This window comes from Hydra viridissima, unplaced genomic scaffold (genome assembly GCF_058129835.1).
Source record: "Hydra viridissima isolate aposymbiotic clone 2 unplaced genomic scaffold, HvirCarnegie_v1 scaffold_6, whole genome shotgun sequence".
Lineage (NCBI taxonomy): Eukaryota > Metazoa > Cnidaria > Hydrozoa > Anthoathecata > Hydridae > Hydra > Hydra viridissima.
The window spans coordinates 6934323-6951070 of record NW_028324305.1 but is presented as its reverse complement, the minus strand read 5'-3'; the positions used below and the strand labels follow the sequence as shown (position 1 = coordinate 6951070).

The 16748-nt window shown below is 27.2% G+C and overlaps 1 protein-coding gene across 5 annotated transcripts; it reads left to right on the top strand.

Annotated features, from left to right (window-relative positions):
• Positions 1-13731, top strand: LOC145190131 (GATOR2 complex protein WDR24-like). 5 transcript variants are annotated; one of them, XR_016453447.1, is made up of 23 exons: positions 1-148; positions 377-414; positions 514-591; positions 691-798; positions 1129-1242; positions 3956-4027; positions 4178-4284; positions 4558-4623; positions 4720-4776; positions 5375-5610; positions 5695-5792; positions 6269-6461; positions 6806-6905; positions 7460-7543; positions 7742-7925; positions 8262-8485; positions 8679-8713; positions 8799-8877; positions 9097-9159; positions 9760-9870; positions 12881-12963; positions 13043-13155; positions 13357-13731. XR_016453447.1 is itself a non-coding variant. In XM_090090777.1 (23 exons), exons 3-23 carry the CDS (start codon positions 567-569, stop codon positions 13490-13492), a joined length of 2280 nt encoding a protein of 759 aa, XP_089946903.1. In that variant the 5' UTR covers positions 1-148; positions 377-414; positions 514-566; the 3' UTR covers positions 13493-13731. The 5 variants fall into 5 exon arrangements, 3 of the variants coding, with proteins under 3 accessions (XP_089946903.1, XP_089946902.1, XP_089946904.1); XM_090090777.1 differs by having other exon boundaries at positions 9760-9862; XM_090090778.1 differs by lacking the exon at positions 1-148 and adding an exon at positions 159-273 and having other exon boundaries at positions 9760-9862.
• Positions 13732-16748: the final 3017 nt, after the last annotated feature.

The following is a 16748-nucleotide window of genomic DNA, read 5'->3' as shown; positions in this document are numbered from 1 at the left end:
AGCGAAAGTGTATAGGCAACGGCTGGAACTGTATCATGAAACTAGCTAACCAGGAAATTAGCTACATAAGTTTTACAAAAGGAAATTAGCTACATAAGTTTTCTTCGTTAACTCTAAATAAAGTTATTCTTTGAAGTGTATACCATAGGTATAAGTTTCAAGTTTAGTGCGAAATGCTGTGCATCTATAAAATTTTTACTTTCTCCAAAAAGAAAAAAAAAAAGTTTTAACGAAACAACAGAAAAAAATTAGAATTTAAAAAATACTCGGGTGGTATTAAGTACTATTTAAGAATTGTGTTTTTAAAACTTTTCATAGTAAATTAAATTAATATTACTTTTGATCTTTAAAGTATTTAACATGATATTTTTAATAGATTGGATGGAGTATTTCAGTTTTAATCCCTAATCTAAGGTAATATTCACAGTTAGTCACTATTCATTCACTTTTACCAATCACTTTTGTACATTTATTTTATGTTTTAGGTGTTAACTGTATAGTTTCTATTATTAGAATTTCACACAGTTTGATAAAGTAGATAGCTTCAAATGGAATAAAATATTTCTATGGCTCGTAACCAAGATAAGTTAGGTAAAAATATGTGTTAAGAAAACATCTGCATATAAGTATGTGTGTCTGTCAAGCAATCATAAAAATTGCAAGTATTTCAAATATATTAGTCTTTTTCAGGTCTTCAGCCTCTTAATGCTGTTACCTTTCAACAAACCTTGTCATGTTCAGCAAAAGCCATATGTAAAAATAAAGAAGGAACGCAGTGCGCTGTTGGTGGCAGTAACTGTAGGTTTAGATTTAGATTAGTCAAGATTTATGATGTTTGAGAGCATCATCTATTTTTGGCTGCTCCTTTTCTTTAAATTTAAAATTAAAGTGATTGTTGAGAAAAAAATGCGCAATCAATATGTAAAGCAATACACATTAAAGAGAACAACTTAAAAAACCCGTAGACTTTTTACTTTTTATGTCATTGCAAAGGTAGCAGTCATTATCATAAAAGTAAACATTCTTTGCAATATGTATATTTTAGTGTTGAAAATTTTCATACAGAAACTTTAGTGCTAAAGATTTTCATATGTAAACTTTAGTGTTAAAAATTTTCATACATTTTAGTGTTAAAGATTTTCAGTATTGAAGAAAAGAGGTTTGTGGAAAAATTGAATCTTGTAGCAGGTCCACGCAAGTTGAATTACAGCATATCTGATTTGCAATGGCACCCAACTGAAGGTATATAACATTGTTATTATTACAAATAATGAGGCATGTGTTTCTGTCTTTATTGGACTAAAAGTTTTTTAGCACCAATCTTAAAATGTTATTACTGGTATGCATTAGCCATTATGTGTGAGCTGGATTTATGGCTGAATTAGCCATTATATTTTTAAAAACAAGCAAAAGATGTTTAATTCTATTAATATCTTTTACTTGATTTTGTAAGTAGGAATGCTAGTTCAGCCATAAGTATAACAATAAAGCTTTACTGCAGTAGCAAGTAATATATATTCCAAGAATTATGAAGTTTCTGCATGCTAAGTGCATTCTGTGAGGGATAATTTAATTTAAAAGAATGAAAGTGATAGCTTTATTTCTATGATTAGAATGTTAGATTTTGAATTGATATTTAATTATCAAATCATCAATCAAATTAATAAACATTTGACAGCTTCTCAGATTATATCTGAAGAGCTGTCAAATGCCTATGTCACAGAGAATTAAGTTTTGTCTAAATTATCTGTTCTGGATCTTACTGAAGGCCTCCTAGATCTTAGTAGGTCACTTAAGATACCATAATAAAAAAATTCTCTTTGTTGTACCTTGAACCCTTTGTAGGATATTTTCAAGTTTTTTGCAATTTCTCAAATGGAATAACATTCCTTATGCAAAGTAATTATTGTACTTCTGTCTGCAAAGCTTATCTCCTTTGATTTTGTCATGCATCTAAAAATATATATGATAATTTGTTCAATCATTTGAAAATTTGAAATTTTTTCAGAGATATAAATACTAAATAAATTAAAAGACAAAAAAAGGAAATATAATTGTGAAAAGTTAACACTAGTGTAGATAAAATACGATTTGTTATTTACACTATTATTTAATATAATTACATATCTTTTTCTTAGCTTATATATATATATATATATATATATATATTAGACATGTCCAAAAAACAACTTTTTTAAAAAATGTCTGAGCACAGCTGCTAAATGTGTTCTATGTAATAAATTAATACTAAATTTAAAAAATTTTTGAATAAAAAAAATTTTTAGGGGTCGCTCAAGACCCTTAAACATCAGACGAGTCCCTAATATTTTGAAAAAAAAAGTTTTTTAAAACCATATCATGTTGGGTCTCAAAAGAAGTGAAATTTTATAAAAATTTCAAAAATAATAAAAAAAGTTTGTAAAAAACACAAATTAAAAAGTTTATTAAAAAAAACTTTAAAAATATGCACTTTTTTATTTTTTGTTAAAAAACAATAGTTTTTAATTCATAAAATTTGAACTGGTAATTTTTATATAAAATAGTTAATATTTTTGAAATTTTTATAAAATTTCACTTCTTTTGAGACCCAACATGATATGGTTTTAAAAAACTTTTTTTTTCAAAATATTAGGGACTTGTCTGATGTTTAAGGGTCTTGAGCAACCCCTAAAAATTTTTTTTATTCAAAAATTTTTTAAATTTAGTATTAATTTATTACAAAGAACACATTTAGCGGCTGTGCTCAGACATTTTTAAAAAAAGTTGTTTTTTGGACATGTCTAATATATATATATAAATATATATATATATATATATATATAAGGATTAACTTTAGCATTATAAATCTTGAAAGAAAGAAAAAGTAACAATTACTCTGCAAATACCTCTATAAGACAGTAGTATCCTTGATGTAACTTAATAGCCCTGAAAACCAATGACCACACAGCCAGTGACCATCATGATGATTCCTGTGAAATTATTTCAACACATTAATCTAGATATCTATTGGATCACCATTCTCATCTAAGCTGATTTTCTTCTAAATGTTGGTAACAATTTTTTCTAATGAAGTTGCACCAATCTATAATGGTTTTTCTAGAGAGGATAAACTCTCTAGTTATTTGTATGTGTGTAAAATCAAAATACCACATGTACAACTGTAAAATTAAAGTGTTCAGAGGCAGATAACTTCTTTCAAAAAATGTACGATGACACACAGCTTGATTAAAATTGTCTGCAATTAATTGCCACCTCCATCTTGGTTTTGATAATATTTTTTCAATGAAGGTGTTGAACAATTTATACTGATTGCCACTAATCAGTGCCTAGCTACATATTGCAAAACAGAGAAATCATTCAACTCTACAAATAATGTTATGTTGTGGTATTTAAAAAAGAATTTTTGTAGCAGGTAAAACCTTATCAAAAATTGTAATACTCCTAGTCTACCAGCCATTTTTCAAAGCAAAGTAAATAGCTTAAAATTAAAAACATAATTTAAAAGATGTTTTGACATGTATAATAAAGTAGAATGGATAACAACAACATAAAATAAAAAAAAAAAAGAGCAACATTCAGTTCAAAATAATTGAATTATTTAGCTTTCATTTTAACTAATAACTTGGTTTAATATTTGTATTATCAATGTAACATTTCTTACCTACATTTTTTTCCGGATATTAATGCCTATGTTAGGAAGGCATTAGCATTATAATTGTTACTTTGCTGTTTTTACTTTCTCCAGATTTATAACGCTTAAGTTAACCCTCGCTATACATACATACATACATACATACATACATACATACATACATACATACATACATACATACATACATACATACATACATACATACATACATACATACATACATACATACATACATACATACATACATACATATTCATACATAGTTTTATTGCTTACTAATAAAATTGTAATTTAAAAAATTAGATAACATCATAGCATCTGCTGCTGGTAATGGTGTTGTCATTCTTTGGGACTTGAACAAGGAGCAAAAGCAAGGTTTCATTTAACATTTGAAATATTATGGTATATGTATTACAGTAATTCTTGTGTAATTATTTTTTTTTCTAGAAATAACCTTGTAAGAGTTATATATATTTATATCATAATTTTTTGGGTTGGTTAACTGATACTTTGTTGGTTTTACAGATCATATATTCCAACAGCACTTCCGCTTTGTCAATAAAATTTGTTTTCATCCAACTGATCCAACTCTACTTATGAGCTGCTCACAAGATGGGAACATGAACTGCTTTGTAATTTTTGTTATATTTGCGTTCTCTTTCTCTCTCCCTATCTTTATATATATATATATATATATATATATATATATATATATATATATATATATATATATATATATATATATATATATATGTGTAGATAGATAGATAGATAGATAGGTAGATATATAAACAGACAGACAGACAGACAGACAGACAGACAGATATATAGATTATACATATGCTCATACAATAATAGTTAAGTAACATATCAGTTACTTATTCTTGTATGAACCAATTTAATAGGATATACGGCGTAAAGATGTTTCTATAGCATTTTGTGGTAAAGCTGATAGTATCAGGGATGTTCAGGTTAGAGATTGTTTTAAAATAATTTAATTGCAAATGTTGTTGTATACTTTTTCTAATCTAGAAAAATGCTGTAATTTTTTTTGTTTCTATTTTTAGTTTCATCGAGTAGACAAGTTTATATTTTGTGCAGCTGGTGAAAGTGGAAATATCCAGGTGTTTGTTTTATTTTCCAAACAATTTTGGTAGATATCTTTTCATGGTTGTTAAGATTTATTTGACATTCCATTAATCCCAGTATACAAGTTGATTTAAATGTCAACTTCTTATTTTAAATGTCTTTTTCTTCAATAAAACAAGATTTATGTTATATCAATTGTATAAGTGAAGATCAGATTTAAAATATGCACTTACCTTTAAATATAAAATTAATTCAATGTTAAAAATTTCAATTATCTTAATGTTTGCTTAAACAAACTAAAACTTTAATTTTCACTGATGTCAGAGTTTACATTTACCATTCTTGATTACATGAATCTTCATTCATAATGACATAAATCTTTATTTATCAAAAACTGTTTATTTTTACTTTTTAACCTGATTTTTGGGTTTGGTATAGCTATATTTACAAAATTACTGTAAAATAGAGTGGTTCACACTCTATTTCACAGTAGTGTTGATGATATTATCTTTTAGAACATTTTAGTTTAATACTAAATAAAACTAAATTTAAATTTAAAATAAATCTAAGTTAATATAGTTTTGTAAGCAATAAATTTTGACTAGAAAGTAAAAATTTTCTTCTTCTTTATAGCTTTGGGATATGCGAAAGCCTGAGCATCATTATACACAGTTCACTGGTCATGCAGGGCCAGTTTTTGCATTAGATTGGCATTTGGAAGAAAGATATTGGCTTGCAACTGGTGGAAGAGACAGTTTAATAAAGATCTGGGACACACAATATAATAATTCTCCAATCAATACAATTGAAACTATTGCATCAGTTGCAAGAATTAAATGGAGACCAAACTATAAACATCATATTGCAAGGTAATTTTAAGTTTTTTTTAATTTTTAAAGTGTGTGTCATGTTGACTTTTATGTTGTTAAAAACAATAGTATGTGAATATTTAGTTGTGCTCTAATATTGGATAACAGTGTAAATATTTGGGATATTCGAAGACCGTATGTTCCTTTTGCAGCTTTTCAGGAACACAAAGATGTTGCAACTGGTATGTAATTTTTGTGCTATCTTTTTGTGTTTATGCAGCTTAAATGTTTATAAAGTTAAACTTTATTAATTTTGATATTTTAAATTGTTTCATTCTGCTGCATAAAAACTTAAAATGTTGAGTTTTATGCATAAATTTATAGCTTCTTTTTTGCATACATTTACAGCTTCTTTGGCACTGGAAAAATATCTTTAAGTTTTAAAATAAAACTTATTTTTATCTCACGAAATAAAAGTGCAGCACCAAAGTATTTAAAATACAGTTATCAATCCATTGAAATTTAATATTTTTGCCAATACAGGAAGGCTCTATTATTCCATTCTTATATTCCAAATTTAAATTTCTACAAGTAAATATTCCACAAATTAAATATTCCACAGCTTAAATATTCCACAACTAAGTGTAAGTTAATGTTTAACAATTCCACTATATGTTGTTGACTTCTTAATTGCAAAAATACTTCTTTAATTGTTTAGGTTTTGTTTGGCAGCGTGACCCTGATATTATGCTATCATGTTCAAAAGATAAAACTATAATTCATCATACCATTCGTGATGCTGAAAGACCTGCCACAAAAGCTCCTTCGATTGCACTTGGATTATCTCCACATGGTCTTATTGGTCATGCTTTTCCTAATACAGACATTAAGCAAGACACGCCAAAGCCAAGGTAAATTATACTCTTAATTAGTTAATAGAAAGAAGTAAGAAGTATTTCTTACATCTTTTCTAGTTAACTTAAGTACAGTTATTATGTAAGAAATAAGTCTTTTTCATTGCACCAAACTTTATTTAACTGTTTAACAGTTTACAAGCTAACCAAATATAATTTTTAATAGGTAGGTTAGGATAGGTAATAGATTTTTGTTTGAATCGCAAAGTATTGATAAAGTATTATTGGAAGATAACCGGTCTATTTCTTTCTGACTTTCTTAAACATTTTAAATTGTTTTAAATGCTTATAGTTAGGAATATGTTTAAATAAATACATAGTATAAAAAATATACTTTTCAGTCAATATCCAGTTAAAAAGCAAGCAAAGACTGGTATTGAAAATCAGGAATTTCGTCAAGAGAGTAGTGCAGTCAACATATATAAAGTTGATTCTTTATTTGTAAGTAAGTTATATTAGCCTTTTATAAAATTTCAATATAAGAAACTATTCTTTATTTCATTACTAATCTAATTTGAAAAATTATCTTTTAACATTCTGAAGCATTGAGAAGAACATCTTATTCATCATTAAAACTTTCTAGCAGGGTTTGACCAGGGTTTAGTCCTTCATCTAAATTCAATAATTAGGTAACCTTGTTCACTCTTGTCTTTTAAAAATAAACCTTTTATATTTTGTAAATAATTTTAGGTTTAAAATGCCTACCAGTTTTAACTAATATAAACTAATAAATTAAAACTTCATTTTCAACTGGAATCTGTGATACCAACTTAAAAGTAAATTGTAAACCTACTTCTGTTTCTTTATAACTCTGTCTGATTCAAGTTCCTTAAAAACATCAACTGATTCCAATTAAGTTTTGATAAAAAAGAAAATACTGAAAATTATTTTTACAAGCAAAAATCAAGTACAGTTTTTTTAAAATGAGAGTATTAATTCTTCACAGGATATTGTTTTACTAAATACTTGAGTGAAAGTTTTTAATTTTATAACAGGAAGAGACATGGATTGCTTCTCTTGCAAAAGAATACATTTTTTTTGGCAAATCAATTACCTCAATGTGTGAGCACAATGCAGAGGTATTTTTGTCTAATTACCAGGCAAATAGCTGTTTTCATCAATAATTGAATTAGCAGATTTTTTTTAACATTCCTGTTTTGCTGTTCTAGATCTCCTGTTTTGCAATTACTTGGTCATATCATTTTATTTGTATTTTTTTGTCTATATTTTTGTATTTTAAATTGTTTACTTCTATTACTTTGCTTACATGTTATCAGGCAGCCAAAAAGTTAAGTTTTTTTGATAAAGCACAAACTTGGGCCATTCTTGGTCAATTATACTATACAAGCTCTAAAAGTGAACAAACAGATAAAGCACCAAGTAGTCCACCAATCTTAATTACTTCATATGTTAATCAAATGGTTGGAAGAGATAATCTTTCGAGGTTGTTAGAAACTCCTGGTGCGTAATATATATAGTATTGCTCTAAATCATTGCTATAAATTATTGCTATAAATAATTGATGTAAATTATTACTATAAATGATTGCTTTTCATGTGTGAATTAATTAGTGTGAAATTTCGTTTGTTGTAAATTTAATTTGATAAATATTGCAAACCAATTGCAAGTACTATTGCTTGGTATAAGGGTTTATAGAATGAAATTAAATATTTTAACTTACAAACAAAAGTTATATACAATTTTTTAATTAGTAGTTACTGTTCTCTTTCTAAATAATTTTTTAAAGATTTTAAAATTTTTTACTTTTTCATATTCATTCCCTTGTTAAAATTTTAGAAGGCATTGTTGATTCAAGAAGTATTAACCAATCAGCATTAAGCTCTGAGAATGAGACAGATCCAGGCCTTCAAACACCCAGTGGGATTGTGTCAAATACCTATAATGATATGACTTTAGTAGGACCAGAGCTAGATGCAGTATTTGGAGATGAAGACTGTAATGAGCAACTTTTTTCTGCTGATGTTGATGTTGATGTAGAAGATATTGAAAATCTACCCAGGGTAACAGCTTGCTTTTTATTTAACAGCTTCTTTAAATTTGTTAAATGGTGTTTCATATTATTTAATTTTGACATTTTTATCTGGTATTGTATTTGTAACCTATATTTTTTTCGTATTGTATCTGGATATATAAAAAATATTTATGTAAAAAAAAATAATTGCTTTTATTACACCATAAAGTTTTGTTATTTAGGAAGGATTTGAACTTCGTCGATCTTTTAGCAGTAGGTAAGTTGTAGAACAGATTTTGTTGTTGTTGTTACAAATAGTAAGAAAAACTGTTTTTAGGATCCTTTATCTTTATTTATGTAAGACCATTCCAGCAAATTGAAGATATGGAGGATGAGGAAGAGCAAAAAGATGAACTCCAACAACTGCAACCAATTTCTTTGGTATCATCCAACTTTTTTTAGACATTTTTTTTTAACTTTGTATATTTTTTTTTAGACTTTATATATATATGTATATATATATATATATATATATATATATATATATATATATATATATATATATATATATATATATATATATATATATATATATATATTTGCATTCTTTAAGTAACAAAAATCTTTTACATAAAAGCAGTTATCCTCATTTTGTTTTAGGAGTTACCTCCATGGAATTTCAGTAATCTTGTAAAAGAAGTGCTATTATTTTATGCAGAGCAGGTTTTTTTTTTTTTTTTTTTTTTTTTGAGTAAAGTTTCATAAAACTTTTTTGAAGTTTAGTTTAAATATTTAGTTTTTGTTTCTTTTATATCAAGTCATCATAATCAAAGAAATTTGTTTGTTTGTTAATCTTGATATGATTAAGGTGATCTGTAACATTCGTACTTCATCTTTTTATAAGTTGTTTTGTGTTGTGTAAGTTGATCATCCAAAGTCATGAAGCATTTTTCTTTTCTGGAAAATGCAAAAAAATGAACAAAATACTTTTTAACCTGCAATAGTATTTTATATATACTTGTTGTATAGATACATGCATGCATACATATACATACATCCATCCAATCCAATCCCATCCAAACCTATCCAATCCCATCCAATCCCATCCAATCCCATCCAATTCCATCCAATTCCATCCAATCCCATCCAATTCCATCCAATTCCATCCAATCCCATCCAATCCCATCCAATCCAATTCCGAACTATCCTATCCAATCCAATCCAATCCAATTTATTGAAACCATCTATCTATGCATGCGTACAATCATCAACAAAGATCTTTTTAAATTGTATGTAATTAAAATTTATATTCAACTAATGTAGGGTGACATACAGATGTGTGTTACTGTGCTGTTAGTGTTGGACAGTTTTGCAAAAGAGCTAATCGAAAAGAGTGTGCAAGAAGATTGGTTCAATGGTTATATAGGTATTAAGGTTATAAGATTTTCTTTTTTTTATTTTAAATTGGCTATACTCCTTTCTGATGAGAAATAGTGCAAATATATGATATATGGTGCTCTTGCTTTGCCTTGACAAAAAGCACGCTCAGGACACAGATAGAAATATTTCAATAAAAGTGCTCTTAAAGAAATGTATAAAATTTAAATTGTATGCTCAAAGTAAATTTTTTTTTGGGGTAAATTATCTGCTTTGATAATTAATATAATTTAACATATTGGTTACAACCTCTTATTTTCAAAGTATAAAAATACTAAAAAAGACATTTATTGATGATATTTTGTCAAAAAAATACCCAAGGAAATATAAATTATATGTTAAAAATTTTGCAATATAGTATTAGTGGATAAGATTATACTTATGAGAAAATCATAACATATATAACACAGTTCAATCCTAGTAAATGAATAATCTAATGTAATACAATCACTTGTTTGATAAAATGAACATCAAATTGCTTTTTCCAATACTTTTACACTGTATATCTTGCATGACTTTAATTGCTCGTTCAGCACAAATGTTACTTCTTTGTGTTTGCTATATTGTATTTATTCCAATGTTTCCTAAAAGCTGGATATTCTTTTTTGTGTTTTTTTAAACTGTTATCCAATTTTTCATAATCATCCTTATAAAAATGGTCACTAAACCAAATGTCAAACCAAACTCACCAAATCAATTCACAAATTTGCTTAAGAAGTTCATGTTTGTCTGTGAGTAGCACAAAAGCAAGTTAGGCATATATTGCTCTAGAGTTCTACCTTGCATTACTTATATTGTTCTAGAGTTCCACCTTGCATTACTTATATTAGGTAATGTTTTAAAATTAATTAAAGGGAAATATAGCATGTTCTTGATCAGTATGGATTTCCCAATTGCTATAAAAATTGCACATCATCACACCGTTTTATGTTTATAACTTTTATTTTTACATCACTTTATTGAAAGTTGTTAAATCTTTTGCACACAATCATGATATATTAGGAGATGTTGTCTTTCCACTAAAAATTTAGTCCATTGAATGCCTTAACACTAAATCCAACACGTGATGCTGACATCCTATATATACTGAGGTATAGGAATACCGTTCTCTTTAAACTTTTGTTGGATCATTATAACAACTCCATTTTTTACTCCAGTATTGAAACTTGTGGAATCAGGTTATAACTTTAATGCTTTCCAATAATTGATATTGGTCTAATACCTCACTTATTCCATTAAACAGTGTTAATACCTCAGTTATTCCATTAAATACCTCAGTTATTCAATTAAATGGTTTTGATGCTTTCCTATCACTGAGAGTTAGTGCAGCTAAGCGAACTTTGTGGTTTTGATTTTTTAACATTATTGTTAATAATGTTAAAAAATCAAAACAAAGCTTGCTAATTTTCTTACCATCAAAGTGCAAAGCCCATTTTTCATTTTAAAGAGTTTCTTCAAAGTTCTGCTGCATTTTTTGTGATTCTCTAACAAATGCCTTTTATATTGCAGGTTGAGTTGGTGTAGGGATGTCAGTGCCATGGTATGATAATTGCTTGCAAACTCTTGCTGATTTAGAGTAATTTAAATTAGTCTGTTTTACAAATTAAAGTGTAATTTTTGTGGTTGAATATTGTTTTGAGTCAAAGTTGAACTTTCTTTTTCAAATGATACTCCTGAGTCTCCATCTGAATCTCTTTTCAATGAACTTTTAAGTATTTCAGACAAGCTTAACAATGCTGTAAAAAAAATTAAGGATGACAATTCGATGTGAGACACTGTTGGCAAAAATGTAATGAAACTGTTTGAAAATGGAAGAACTCTTGCTGATTTAAAGTAACTTAAATTAGTCTGTTTTGCAAGTTGAAGTGGATTTTTTGAAGTGCACTTTAGAAGGAGGGTCAACACTGTCAACAGTATAATCACATTTACTAGTAGTACTTTTTCAAAAGTTTCTGAAGATGTTGATATATTGGATGCAATTGGAGATATTACATTTTTGCTCAATGAACTATTGCATGGTGTATTTTTTGTAATAACTTTTGATGGATGCACTCTTACTTTTACTGTTGTTACATACTGTTGTTACTTCTCCTTGTGATTTAATTTGCATTTCATAAAATTTTTTATCTTAATTTTCGGTATCTTTTTCGGTAATATCAAACACTTTTGCAAATTTAATTTGAGTACATTCTTTATGATATTTCAAAGAGTTATCATACTTAATAATTAATGCTTCAATCTTCCTCACTATTGAATTTTCTTTTATGAATGGAAAATTTAACTTTTCCCACAGTTTTTTCAATTCATCATCTCTTTAAATCTGCCTCATCTAGATTTTTCATTTTGAGCTAGAAATTAAAACTTTCCAATAATTGTCATTTCTTTGGGCATTCTAGTTAATCCATTCAGTGTCAATTGATATACAGTATGTGACATTATATATGAATATATATCAGTGCCAATTGATATACACTATGTGACAATATATATGAATATATATCAGTGCCAATTGATATACACTATGTGACAATATGAATTTGTATGTGATTTTTTTTTGTTTTACTATGTAAAAACAAAAAAAAATTAATTTGAAATAAACAAAATAAGTCATTACTTATTTTGTTTATGTTAAATTATGTTAATGATAAAAGTAATTAATTTACTCCAAAAATAATTTTCTTTGAGTATACAATTAAAATTTATGTTTCTTTAAAAGTGCTTCTGTCGAAATATTTCTGTGTCCTGGGAGTGCTTTTTGTCAAAGCAAAGCAAACGAGTGCTATATATCATTTATTCGCACTATTTCTTACTAGGCAGGAGTATGGCCATGTTAAGATTTAAAAAAATTGAAACTCTAATAGATTATGAGTGATGAAGCATATAAATGATTTTTTTAATCTTTAGATGGATTTTCTTGAAAAATTTGACTGCTTTTTATTTGTGTTGAAAGTAATTTTTTTGTTTAGAAATTTTATCTTGACTGCAGTTATTTAATATTTCTATTTAGAAATCTTATCTCGACTGCAGTTGTTTAATATTGCGAGTGAGGTGATAAACCATGCTCCAGTTCCTGTTAACTCTTTAAACCAGGTTGGCTATCAGCTTAAAACCCATGTAGTTTATTTTTTTGTTCTTTTTTTGTTTTCAATTTACTTTCTTTTCTTTTAAGAATTCAACTGTCATACATATGCAGTGCGGTATTTGCTATAAGGTTTTAAGCAGCACATCGCACGGCTGGTATTGTAGAAATTGTAAAAAAAGTGCTCAGATTTGTGCAATATGGTGAGCAAAAATTCTTGTAATGCTTGTTTTGTATTTTTTAGTTGGTTTTACTTCTTCTAAGGGTTGTCTGTGTATAAATATATATATATATATATATATATATATATATATATATATATATATATATATATATATATATATATATATATATATATATATATATATATATATATATATATATATTTATTTATTTATTTATAGTCACATCCCCGTGAAGGGGCTATACGCATGGTGTCAAGGGTGTGGACATGGTGGACATTTGAGTCATATTAAAACTTGGTTTAGTGAACAAAAATTCTGTCCCATTGGTTGCGGTCACAAGTGTGAGTATTCGTAAAACCGTCTTTAAAAGGTATAAATGGTAATGACAGGCCAACGTTGTTGAGCCAAATGCACCTAAGCTTTTGGCAAACATTAGATTGAGATGTTTTACGACTCGAAGTCTTGAGTGAGTTCATTGATGGTTTTTATAAAAACGCTTCGCCCGATGTTTTTCTTCGATCACAATGATTAGTGATTTTAGATTGTAAACTATTTTTTCGATGTTTGTGTTTTAGTTATACTCTTTTTAACCTTCGTAAAAATTTTACATTCCTTACGTTTTCAACGAGCTTTTTCATTTCTCATAGAATTAGAAAATTGTAAAAACTCCTTTTTGTCACGTAATTGTCTTGACGATAAATGAAAAAAGTTTTGTTTCTCTTGCCTGTTAAATACAAAAAAAAAACATCGAATATATATTACGGCTCTTTTAAGTTATTTTTTGTGATTTTTGGATTTAAATGATGCCATCATTTTTGAATGATTATGTTCCATTTTATGTCAAAAACAGCGAATAGAATTATATCTCTTAATACACTCCACAATCGACCGGGGAATAGAGAAATTACCAAAACAGTAAACAAAATATAGATGCTTTTCTATTTTTGCCAATAATGTTTTTAGTGACATGAATATCTTATTAAATTTATTAACAAGTAAATAATATAATCAATAATAATATAACAAAAGAATAAACATTAAAAACAGTATTATATATATATATATATATAGTACCTTTAATGATTTTTAATTTTTACCTTCAATAATTTTTTATTTATCGGCTGCTTCTGTGATCTTCACGGAGTAAATGCCGAAGAAATGAAATCGTAACAAAAACAATTTAGTACCCTGGAGGTGTACAAAACCAAGTTCAGTTTTCTAAATTTTGATTTTTTTAACGATCCTCGCATAACTTTTTGTGCTTTTGCCAGTGGTGCATGGCATAATCTGTCTTTTCCGCCATAGTTTCCTTATAATTCAAAGTTATTTGTCGCAAAGCTTTCTGGGATATTCTGTCGTACCACTGAAAGTTTTTAATGCTATGTAGCAAACATATTTCTTGGCCATCATTTTTTGCTGTTCTAAACTGTGGAAAAAAGCTGTAAAGATATTTAATACTAGTAACAAGATATAAATATTTTATTCAATTATATAGTGAAGTAAATACTTTGATTTTTCACAAATCCCTGAAGTGGCTTTCGTGTAAAGTAAAATGTCCTCATTCTAACAATTACGAAGATATCGATTTTGAAGATGAATTTATACCATTAAACTGCGAAGATTAAACGAAGATATCGATTTTGAAGATGAATCTATACTAGAGTGCGCCAAGTTCCCGTATTTACGGGAACTACGGGAGCGGGATCCTGTTCCTGCTTTTGGTATTTAAAATACGGGAACGGGATCCTGTTCCCGTAATAAATAAAATACGGGAACAGGAAATTCCCGTTCTTGTTCCCGTACGTCATTCGATGTTACGGGGTTTTCCCGTAATTATTATATTATAATATATAATATGTATATATATTTATATATTATAATATAATATATATATATTATATATATATAATATATATATTTATATACTATATATATATATTTATATATTATAATACATATATTTATATATTATAATATAATATAAGAAATACGGGAAAAGCCGTATTTTTACAAGTTTCCCGCATTTTACCAAGTTTCCCGCTTTTTTACGGGGTTCCCGCTATTTTATGATTCGCGCGCATATATTCCGTTTATTTTAAGATTTTAAGATTTATGTTATAAATTTGGTACTAATACTAGGAACAAACTACTATAACTATAAGGTAAATATATATAAATATTATAATAATTTAAAATTATAATTAGGTTTAAGACCTAATTATAATTTTTTTAAGTAGTTTACTGTCTTCGTTTCTTTGCTAACTTTCTTCTTTTCTTTGCTAACTTTCTTCTTTTCTTTACTAAATTTTTCTTTTCTTTACTAACTTCTTCTTTTCTTTACTAACTTTCTTCTTTTCTTTATTAACTTTTTCTTTTCTTTACTAACTTCTTCTTTTCTTTACTAACTTCTTCTTTTCTTTATTAACTTTTTCTTTTCTTTACTAACTTCTTCTTTTCTTTACTAACTTTCGTCTTTTCTTTACTAACTTTCTTCTTTTCTTTATTAACTTTTTCTTTTCTTTACTAACTTCTTCTTTTCTTTACTAACTTTCTTCTTTTCTTTACTAACTTTCTTCTTTTCTTTATTAACTTTTTCTTTTCTTTACTAACTTCTTCTTTTCTTTACTAACTTTCTTCTTTTCTTTACTAACTTTCTTCTTTTCTTTATTAACTTTTTCTTTCCTTTACTAATTTCTTCTTTTCTTTACTAACTTTCGTCTTTTCTTTACTAACTTTCGTCTTTTCTTTACTAACTTTCTTCTTTTCTTTATTAACTTTTTCTTTTCTTTACTAACTTCTTCTTTTCTTTACTAACTTTCGTCTTTTCTTGACTAACTTTCGTCTTTTCTTTACTAACTTTCTTCTTTTCTTTATTAACTTTTTCTTTTCTTTACTAACTTCTTCTTTTCTTTACTAACTTTCGTCTTTTCTTTACTAACTTTCGTCTTTTCTTTGCTAACTTGCGTCTTTTCTTTACTAACTTTCTTCGTATCTTTGATATCTTTCTTGTTAATTACCTTATTTTCCTTTGAATATAAATTATTAGTTAGAATTAACCTTTTTTCCTTTTTTTTTTTTAGGTACATAGCTTTTATTAAAGCTCCCCTGTGTGTCTTCTATGCTGTAAAAATCTTCTATGTTGTTAAGTTAATAAATTTAAAAAATAAAAAAATAAAAATAAAAAAGAATCCAAAAAAAAACAAACACCTAAACCAAAATAAACCACAAAAAAAAAACAAATTATATAACCAGGAAAAAAAAAGAAAAAAAAAAAGCAGGAAAAAAAACCAGGAAAAATACCAGGAAAAATAATACAGGAAATATTAGACGTTCCAGGTGAAAAACGGGAACAGGAACGGGATTTTCCCGTTCCCGCTTTTTAAAATACGGGAACGGGAATTCCCGTTCCCGTTTTTTTCCAAGTCCGGGAAATGAATCCCGTTCCCGGAAATTCCCGCTTTCGTTTCCCGGAAAACGGGAATTGTCACAGCCTAATCTATACCATTACAAGATAGTCAAACTATAGTTTAGTTTATAAATTCAGTACCCCGCCGGGGTACTGAATTTATAAACTAAACTATAGTTTGACTATCTTTTGCTAATAAAAAAAA

Bases quoted from the DNA above. Each gene is read 5' to 3' on its own strand.
- LOC145190131 (XM_090090777.1), top strand. From the start codon at position 567: ATGGCTCGTAACCAAGATAAGTTAG. The intron at 4,777-5,374 runs GTGTTTGTTTTA...TCTTCTTTATAG, and splicing joins GTGAAAGTGGAAATATCCAG to CTTTGGGATATGCGAAAGCC. The intron at 7,544-7,741 runs GTATTTTTGTCT...ACATGTTATCAG, and splicing joins TGTGTGAGCACAATGCAGAG to GCAGCCAAAAAGTTAAGTTT.